Raw genomic sequence first — 9,232 nt, 5'->3', positions numbered from 1 at the left:
GTGTTGCCGGCTGCTGGCTTTGTTGCCAGCGTGATAAACTGGGGCCGATGGCCGGATGAACTAGAGCTTGGCATTTGAAACGTTGCTCTTTTTTAAAAATAGACACGGACATGATGGGGCAAACGGATGCGGTCGTGCGCTAGGTGCACGGCCACCGCATCCCAGGACACGCTCGGACACGACCCCATTGCCCTACCCAAATAGATAGAATCCGGACAAAACGGACGTCCATTTGGGATCGCGCGGTGGAGTTGGCCCAAGAAAGTTAAGCTACTGCTGCATTAAGGCAAGAACCATTGCCTGAACCTGGAAGAAAAGTTTTGAGTTGTGATGTGCTCCGAAGTTGTAGCTCCTATTGATATGATAAATGCTTGTAGCTGTGATGCATCATCAGTGGTGCTCTAATTGTGCACTAACCGACTGTTCAGGGATAAGAATGAATAGAATAACACAAAAAACACTTGCGGTGTTGTGCTGAGCAAATCAAAGTAAGAGGTAATATCACTGGTAGTCACTAAACTTGCGTTGGATGTGCAGTTTAGTGCTACAACTTTAAAAATACGGATTTTCGGTCAGTTAACTTGCGTTTAGGTTCATATACGGTCACTCTCGTTGACTGCCCGCGTATTCGCCGATGACATGGCATGCCACGCAAGCAGAGGCCCACTGTCAGTGACACAGGCCGTTTCAAGGAGTCGCGTGCGTGGTGTTTTTGTACAGACCCCCTGCACTTATTTTCTTTTGCGCAAAAATGTCCCTGCAAGGGCGGGAGCAAGCCAACCGTGCATATTTGCGGAGCGGTACCCCAATATCTCTGGCCATTCATTCTAACTCCCCATCGCTTCGTTTCCCGATCAAACAGAGGCGGAGGCGGAGGAGGCGGTGCTTGACGGCGGCCATCGTCAGAGGCGATGAATGAACCGCGTCGTCGACGTCCGGGCAAAGCTGCGCCGTCGTATGGTACGTCTGCCCCCCCCCACCCCTCCCTGCTCTCCTCCCTCTAGTTTCTCTCATCTGCTCCTGCTCGTCTTCTTCCTGCCCCGTTTCGCGTATCTAGGGTTCATGTGTTATGGCCATTATCTTTGATAGTTTCTCGTATGGACGCGCTGTTCTTAACCGATCTTGAAAGGACGGATTGGATTTTGAAGGTCCAGGCCCGCTGTTTGCAAATCGAACTAGGGTTCAGGAAGGTCTAGGTCCCCTGTTTGGTTAGATTATATAGTTGACAAATGTCTGATGTTTGTACTAGGAAGGGCAAGAAGTTAACTGAACTTCTGAATTTCAGAAAGTGCATGCAGTTACTGAAATTTTTGACACTAAGTGTGTTTACTCTGAATTTCAGAAACTGCATGCAGTTAACTGAATTTTTTGACACTAAATGTGTGTACTCTGAATTTCAGAAACTGCATGCAGTTAACTGAATTTTTTTGACACTGAATGCGTGTACTCTGTTTTTTTAAGATTGTGTGCTCTATTGGTACTGTAATGGATAATTAGCTGCTGAATGCGTGTACTGAAAATGTACTCAAAATGTGTACTGTAATGGATAATTAGCTGTTGAACTTGTGTTGTACTTATTTACTTGTTAACTGAATTTTTCTTCAGTAAATTTGACGTACCCTACTTACTGAATTTTTTTTATTTTCACAATGCAGGTGATTTTGATGGCTTGTTTAGTGTTCAGATCCACCACAAGGGTTTCTTCTGTGGGAGTGAGAGCAACAAGACTTACATGGATTATGAGGTTGACTGGTTTGACATGTGTGAGAGTGACACATGGTCAATGTTATGGATCAAGGATTTTCTTTCACAACTGGGACATGACATGGAAGCCTCCAAATTAGATGTGTATTGGTGCCAACTAGGGAAGACCGTTGCTGATGGGCTTAAGCTTATGCAATGTGATGCAGATATTGTTCTTATGATTATTGCAACAATAGAGCACAAGAACCTACTGCTTGTAGTAGATCATGGTGAAACTTTGCAGTCATCAGATGATGATGTTTTGATTACTGGAGTTGGTTGTCACATCAAAACAAGATATAAGGGGAATATATTGACAGCAGTTGGGATTGATCCAAATGATTGTATCTTCCCTATAGCATTTGGCATATGTGAAGTGGAGTCAACACACAGTTGGGAGTGGTTTCTAGCCTCTTTGAAGGATGACCTGAATATAATCAATACATCAACATTCACCATTATGAGTGGCAGACAGAAGGTGAGTCATAGTTTTTTTGTTCTTTTATTTGTAAAATGTTCTATTCCAAAGTTCTAGAACTAGGATGCAAGAAAAGCTCGAGGCTCGTGAACCGCTCGAGATCGACTCGAAAAGAAACGAGCTGAGTTTGAACACTTTATGTAGCTCGACTAAGAAACAAGCCGATCTTGAGCCAATGTTGGCTCGCTCGATTTTAGCTCAATAGCTCGACAGAATATCATTATATGTTAAGTGATGTTTATGTTGTTGTAGGGTTTGACGAATGCTGTGAAGAAACTTTTCCCTGATTCAGAACATAGGAACTATGTTAGGCACATTTACCAAAATTTCCACAAAGTACACAAGGGTGAACAACTGAAGAATGACCTCTGGGCCATAGCAAGATCCACTAATGAAGCTGCCTACACCAGAAACATGGATAAGATGAGAGATCACAGCTTTACAGCATTCAATTGGGTTGAGAACTTGTCCCCAAGAACTTGGATCAAAGCTTTCTTTGACCCTTTCTGCAAGTGTGATATATTGCTGAATAACATGTGTGAGGTGTTTAACAGGTTAGTTTCACTGTTTGCAAGTATGATGTATTGCTTGATTTCTGTTGCATTTGCTTTCATTGATTGTGTGAACACATATTTGTGCAAATTTGCAGCTACATTTTGGATGGTAGAGAGTTGCCAATTAAATCAATGCTGGATTACATCTTCTGGAAGATTTCAAATAGGATGGTTGGTAAGCAAGGGAGGCAGAAAAGTGGACAGGCAGGCTTTGCCCCAAGATACAGAAGAAGCTGGACAAGTATGTTGAGTGGGCAAAAAATTGCAGGGTGAGGGAGTATGGAAGAGGTGTATTCCAGGTTATCTCATTAAACAACACTTACATTGTTGATCTGAACATGTTGAGCTGTAACTGCAAAAGGTGGGAATTGTCTGGTATACCTTGTCATCATGCAATTGCTTGTTTTAGGCATGAGAGAATTGAGCCTGAGAGCATGGTCCATTCATGCTACACTGTTGAGGAGTACAAGAAGTGTTATGGCTTCAATATGAGGCCAATGAGGGATCCAGAGGAATGGGAAAAGATGCATGGCAATCCTGTTTTTCCACCCATATACACCAAAGTAATGGGCAGGCCCAAGAAAAGTAGGAAAAAAGATCCAGAGGAGAAGAAGGATAAGAAAGGAGTTAGGAAGTTGACCAAGCATGGTGTTAGCATGCATTGCTCTGTTTGTGGGGGCGCTGATCATAACAAGAAAGGGCATTACAAACACGTGAATCAACCACCTACCGAGGAAGCACCTGGGGAATCAGAAGAAGAATACGATGATCCAAGCATAATTGCTGTAAGTTTCTTACATCTTTTCTTGTACATTGATATATTACTTGTACTTCTGTGCATTGATATATTACTTGTACTTCTGTAGAACATTATGCCACACAGAGTTTACCCACAGTTTGATCCAACACAAACTCCAGATTCTATGGTTTACAAGATGCAGGAAAGGGTAAAATATGCAGTGTTGGTTCTTTTTGGATTTTTTTTTCTGAATTAACAATTGCTCATATGATATGTTATCTGTTAACTATATTGGCAGGAAAAATTTACATACCCTGCACCTATGGACTTTGGTCCCCTGCCTGAGTCTAGCTTTATTGCTAATGCTAGGGACACAATCCTTATAGGCAGGGTGACAACAGCCATGTCCAGGGGCAGGGTGAGAGGAGGAACAAGTGGAAGCAATGCAACACGAGGAGGAAGAAGTGCAAGAAATGCAACAAGGGGTGGTAGAAGTGGTACCAATGCAAGAAGGGGAGGAAGAAGTGCAAGCAATGCAACAAGGGGAGGCAGAATAGTAAGCAATGCAACAAGGGGAGGAACTGCTCCAAGTGCAACTAGAGGTGGCAATTACCCAAGTGGAAGTAATCCTCCCTGAGGAGCAAGGGCTGCTGCTCCAGGATTCTACAACTTGCTTTTTGGAAATGATGGACAAAGCAGCCAGCAACCACCACTTTTTATGCAGGGAGAAGAAGAGGTATTTGTGAGCCAAAATGCACCCCAAGATGGCCTGTTTGGAGATGGCTGGCCTCAGGACATGCATGATTTCCTATCTCTGTAGTTGGATGACCAAGTGATGAAGTTCATGAATGAACTTTTGTGTAGAATAGTTCATGAATGAACTGCTCCTTTCGTTGGGGTAAATCAGGAAAAAAGACCTTGTTCTGCTTAGGTTTACATGACAAATGAACCATGCTTTTGTCAGTACTAATTTCCCTGTTTAGTATGGATTTTGTTCGCTACTTCTCCCAGTTTGGAGCTATGACATATGTTTACTGTCATATGCCCAAAATCAGTTTGCACATATGTTTACTATCATATGCCCAAAATCAGTCTGCACATATGTTTTCTGTCATATGCCCAAAAAGAGTGGCCTGCTTTTTGAATTGTTTTACTGAGATTTTTATGCTCAAATACATTCTACAGATATGTTCACAGCCATAAGCTAAATTGAGTCTGCACATATTTTTCTGCTATATGCCCAAAAAGAGTGGCCTGCTTTTTGAATTGTTTTACTGAGATTTTTATGCTCAAATACATTCTGCAGATATGTTCATAGCCATAAGCTAAACTGAGTCTGCACATATGCTTACTGTCATATGCCCAAAAAAGTGGCCTGCTTTTTTCATTGTTTTACTGACATTTTTATGCTCAAATACATTCTGCAGATATGTTCAGTCATAAACCAAAGAAATGAGTGGCCTGGGATTCGAACCCAGACCGTGCTAGCAACAACCACACCATCTAGCCACTCAGGCAGTGAGACTAATTTGTTCAGTTATGTGTACTCAAGTCTTTTGTACCAACTATTTGTACCATCTCTTTCCTTTGCTCCGCCGCCCGTACGTTTGACAGATGTAAGAGATACGCGCCGGCGACACCCGTGACTACTCCCGCTTTCGCAAGCTCATTCCCGCCATCCAGTACTTCTTCCAAAGCCATTTCCCGCCATTAGCCCGCTCGCCACAGTGTTATTTCCCGCCCTCGACGCACGCTATATAAACACGCTGGTGACCGGGTTTTGGTGGGGCCACTGTCAGCAAGGACATTTTTGTGCAAAAGAAAATAAGTGCAGGGAGGTCTGTGCAAAAACACCACGCATGCGACTCCTTGAAACGGCATGTGTCACTGACAGTGGGCCTCTGCTTGTGTGGCATGCCATGTCATCGGCAAATACGCGGGCAGTCAACGAGAATGGCCATATATGAACCTAAACACAAGTTAACTAATCAGAAATTCGTATTTTTAAAGTTGTAGCACTAAACTGCACATTCAACGCAAGTTTAGTGACTACCAGTGATATTACCTCTCAAAGTAACTAGAGACAACTTTGTGCCTCTGACTTCAGTTGGAATTGATAATGACCATCACAATAAGAGAATAATAGGCTCAGGCATCTTACTCGGATGAGATGAAGGTCGAAACACATAGATTGCTAAAGAGAACGCATGAAAACAGTTCAGAGAATGCAGGCAACGAAAGATCTTACTACACAGTAACATATTCCACACAATGTTCTTCCTCTCAGACATGGGAGGCAGCACACTCCAGCAACTCAACATAATCACACAGTTGACAATCTTTCTGCCCACTACACCATAATACATGATTATGGTAGCATTTATATGCACAAATCTACCAGTAGTTCATTCTACAAAGCAGAAGGAATGTATACATACGATCAACGAGAACAACAAGGCTGCTTGCTTTATCAGTAGAGCCATTGGACGGAAGGACCCGAACGAGTTTGCAAACACCTGCTCTTTAGATTGGTGGGATGTTTGAAAAAGAGAAGCCCTTGTATCCTTTGTATGCGTAGTAGGCAATTCTTGTGTAGTAGAATCCAGGGATGAACATTACAATGCCCAAAACCATGAAGAAGATTCCTGTTCCAATAAAATAGTTGCAGATGTTTGAATAAGGGGAAAAATTCCAGCGGCAATTATAGACAAAGTTTATTCAAGCAGATATCTTCATGAGTGCTACTGAAACATCCATATTGCATCAATACTTAGAATGAGAGTCAAAGTGCAAGCAAACTTTCCAAGCTTTTGCTTTGCAAATCAAAACATCTTATTTTTCAGTTTCACATGTACAACTGACATCCTACCATAAAGCCACACCATGATCACATATATTAGAGATGAGAGGGATATTGGGATTGTTTTTTAATAACCTAACTATAATCCACACTACACTTCGTAGTGGTGATGAGATGCTCTTAGTACCCAATCTCCGTAGTTCTCACTGCTGGGTTTCCTGGAGCACTTCACTATGAACATTGTGCGGTTCGAACACAAGCACCCCTAATTTGAGCCCAAAGTATCAGAAACCTCACAAATCGCAAGCATCTCACGCACACCTAAAATTTCCTAAGGCCTTACAAATGCCTATATATTTCTCAGCAAACACCCGGTCATACTCATATATACCATTAAAATAAGTCACCTATCCAGCTCCCAAACAACAGCTACGGAGTAAATACTACTCCCTCTGTACTGAAATACATGTCGACTATGTCTCAGCCAAATAAACCTCAATCAATTCCTCTCTCACAAGTCACAACCTTAGAAATACTACTTCTAGCCATGAATTACCAGTAAGTAGCTCTTAAGATACTCATACAGCAGTAGTTAGAAAATTGCAGCAACTTCAGGGTCCTAGAGGCAGTACCAATTCTTCTTATAGGCATATAGGGAAAGAAGAAAATGGAGGCGGAGAGGGGCGAAAGGAGATTCGATCTCACCGTGCGCGGTGTCACCGCCGACTTGGTTGGCGGCCATGAAGAGGCCGGCGACGACGCCGAGGGCCCCGAAGGCGAGGAGGGCGGCGGCGAAGGCGATCTCCTTGACGGGGGCGCCGCGCGGGCCCCCTACGGCCCCGCCGACGAGGTCGTCCTCGTCGGTGATGGAGAAGGCGTGGTCCACGTAGGCCATGCCGGGCCGGGATTAGCTAGGGTTTCTCGAGGTGGATTTGCGTGCGGATCGTCGTCGCAGGTTGGTGGTGGTCTGGTTGGGGGGCGGAATATGCAGCGCAGGGGGGAGAAGAGAGATCGGCTTGGTGCGTCGCTTGCCGAATCAGATTTGGATCGGATTGGACGGCAGCGCCGGGTCAACCCGTTGTAGTATACGACGCGACGGCGATGGGCTACAGTTCCGAGGCGCGTCTTTTGGAACCGGGCTTGGCGAAGCCCTCATGGTCCGGCCCATGTGCGGGGCATGAAGCCCCTTTGTTTTTTGTTTTTTCGTGAATGCAAAAAATGTTTTAATGATTTGAAAATGCTTGGGAAATGATAGATCCTCACAGATTCAAAAAATATTCATTATTTTTCTAAAAATGTTCACAATCATGTAAAAATCGTACATTTTCAAAAAGTGTTCATGAATCTCTAGAAATGTTAAAACATTCAAAAAATGTTTGAGAATTTCAATAATTGTTCCCAAATTCTAAAAATGTCCGCAGATTAAAAAAATCATGAACACAAAAAATGTACGTCAAAAACAAAAAAAGCGCAGGAATTCCAAAAGTTGTTCCCAAATTTCAAAAAATATTCGCCGGTTCAAAAATGTGTTCACGAGTACAAAACAATGTATGCAATTTAAAAAAAAGTTCATGAATTCGAAAATGTTCAGGATTTAGAAAAATGTTCAAAAATTTGTGAAAAATGTTCAATTTTTTTTAAAATATGCATGATTTCAAAAAATGTACATGAATTTCAAAAAATGTTCACTCGTTTGAAAGATTTTCGCAAATTGAAAAACAAAAAGGTATAGCAAAAAATAAATTAAAAGGCAAAAAGAAGAAATGAAGAAAGAAAAAAGAAAAACAAGGGAAAAGAAAAAGAAAAAAGAAATTAAAAAACGAAAGGAAAAGAAAACCCTATTCAGGGAAGTTTCACCTTCCCAAAACAAGTGGAAATGAAATTGGAAAATGGGCCGACCCATACAAAAAATAGCGTGAGGTGGCTACGCATTTCCGCGCTTCCTGGCGACCTACGCGCGGAATAGGTAAACTTGTTTTGGAGCCCACTGTTTGCGATGTGAAGGTTTTTGGTAGGTAATTGCTTGTTGCGACATATGCGTAAATATATTCCAATAGGATAGGCTTTTTTGTGGGTCTCTCATTTATACATTTAATAGAACAATGCTCGTGCATTGCAACAGACTATAAATATTTTAGTACGCCAGCATGTGATTTAAAAACCTGCTCATATTAATGTGATTGTATAAATAAATGTTTATCAAATCGTGTCTGTGATTGTCTAAATAAATGTATATCAAATCTTGTTCGCGATTGTGTAAATAAACGTTTGCAAGTAAACTAAAATGAAATTGGTGTAGATGGTAAGTAAATTAAGGTGGTTGATTAGCGTACGGGGAAGGTGCGAAAAAAGGTGTGGTGGGACTAAAAACCTGGTTGAACGAAAAATCCCCCGATGAAGAAACGTGATAGGAGGGAGATCCGGTTGACAAAGTGTTCTGGTAGCAGGGAAAGGAACGTACTCTTTTTAAGTAGTAGAGATAACACTACATTTTAGTGTCTTTTCCTACAAAACACCTTGATTTACCTGACATTTTATTGGTATTGTAACGACACAGAAAAAATGACTTCAATTGTTGACTAAATTAACACTTGGGATAATTGAGGCATTTTAAAAAAATACAATAATATAGTCATGATTCTTTTTGGCACGATTGGGAAGTGCAATACTCGCATGTCGGACGAAGGAAGGAGTAAAATTGGGGGGGGGGGGGGGGGGGGCTAGGAACAATGCACCTAGGGATGGTCAGACGAAGGAAGGAGTAAAATTAAACATGATTCTTTTTAAGCATGAGAGTATGATCTCTCAATCTCTAATGTAGGCTCAAGTTCTACAAACAAAACTAGGATTACTTGATTTAGGGAAAAGGGGGAAAAGCAACGAGAAACATTAGTCGGCTGGAACGGAAAAATTTAAGC

General features: G+C 42.0%; 2 protein-coding genes across 3 annotated transcripts; one reads left to right on the top strand and one right to left on the bottom strand.

The window, feature by feature from the left end:
- The first annotated feature begins 742 nt into the window (after positions 1-742).
- On the top strand, positions 743-4,484 carry LOC123132528 (uncharacterized). Of its 2 annotated transcripts, XM_044552348.1 has the most exons (7): positions 743-960; positions 1,656-2,221; positions 2,474-2,775; positions 2,871-3,074; positions 3,185-3,560; positions 3,642-3,722; positions 3,813-4,484. In XM_044552348.1, the coding sequence occupies exons 1-4, from the start codon at positions 912-914 to the stop codon at positions 3,046-3,048; spliced, it is 1,095 nt and encodes a 364-aa protein (XP_044408283.1). In that variant the 5' UTR covers positions 743-911; the 3' UTR covers positions 3,049-3,074; positions 3,185-3,560; positions 3,642-3,722; positions 3,813-4,484. The 2 variants fall into 2 exon arrangements, with proteins under 2 accessions (XP_044408283.1, XP_044408284.1); XM_044552349.1 differs by lacking the exon at positions 3,642-3,722 and having other exon boundaries at positions 748-960; positions 2,871-3,560.
- A 1,256-nt stretch (positions 4,485-5,740) lies between these two features.
- On the bottom strand, positions 5,741-7,358 carry LOC123132527 (transmembrane protein 230). Its single transcript, XM_044552347.1, has 2 exons — positions 7,020-7,358; positions 5,741-6,159 (listed from the first exon to the last, which is right to left on the bottom strand). Exons 1-2 carry the CDS (start codon positions 7,207-7,209, stop codon positions 6,038-6,040), a joined length of 312 nt encoding a protein of 103 aa, XP_044408282.1. The 5' UTR covers positions 7,210-7,358; the 3' UTR covers positions 5,741-6,037.
- Between the last annotated feature and the right edge of the window lie 1,874 nt (positions 7,359-9,232).

The sequence above is a fragment of the Triticum aestivum genome, chromosome 6A (genome assembly GCF_018294505.1).
Source record: "Triticum aestivum cultivar Chinese Spring chromosome 6A, IWGSC CS RefSeq v2.1, whole genome shotgun sequence".
In the NCBI taxonomy this organism is placed as follows: Eukaryota; Viridiplantae; Streptophyta; class Magnoliopsida; order Poales; family Poaceae; genus Triticum; species Triticum aestivum.
This window is presented reverse-complemented; position numbering and strand designations above follow the sequence as displayed.

What these genes read in the sequence shown, in the direction of transcription:
- LOC123132528 (XM_044552348.1), top strand. Translation starts at nt 912, where the DNA reads ATGAATGAACCGCGTCGTCGACGTCCGGGCAAAGCTGCGCCGTCGTAT. An exon ending in CAAAGCTGCGCCGTCGTATG is followed by an intron (nt 961 to 1,655) that starts GTACGTCTGCCC and finishes TTCACAATGCAG; the next exon opens with GTGATTTTGATGGCTTGTTT. An exon ending in TTATGAGTGGCAGACAGAAG is followed by an intron (nt 2,222 to 2,473) that starts GTGAGTCATAGT and finishes ATGTTGTTGTAG; the next exon opens with GGTTTGACGAATGCTGTGAA.
- LOC123132527 (XM_044552347.1), bottom strand. Translation starts at nt 7,209, where the DNA reads ATGGCCTACGTGGACCACGCCTTCTCCATCACCGACGAGGACGACCTC. An exon ending in CGGCGGTGACACCGCGCACG is followed by an intron (nt 6,160 to 7,019) that starts GTGAGATCGAAT and finishes TTATTGGAACAG; the next exon opens with GAATCTTCTTCATGGTTTTG.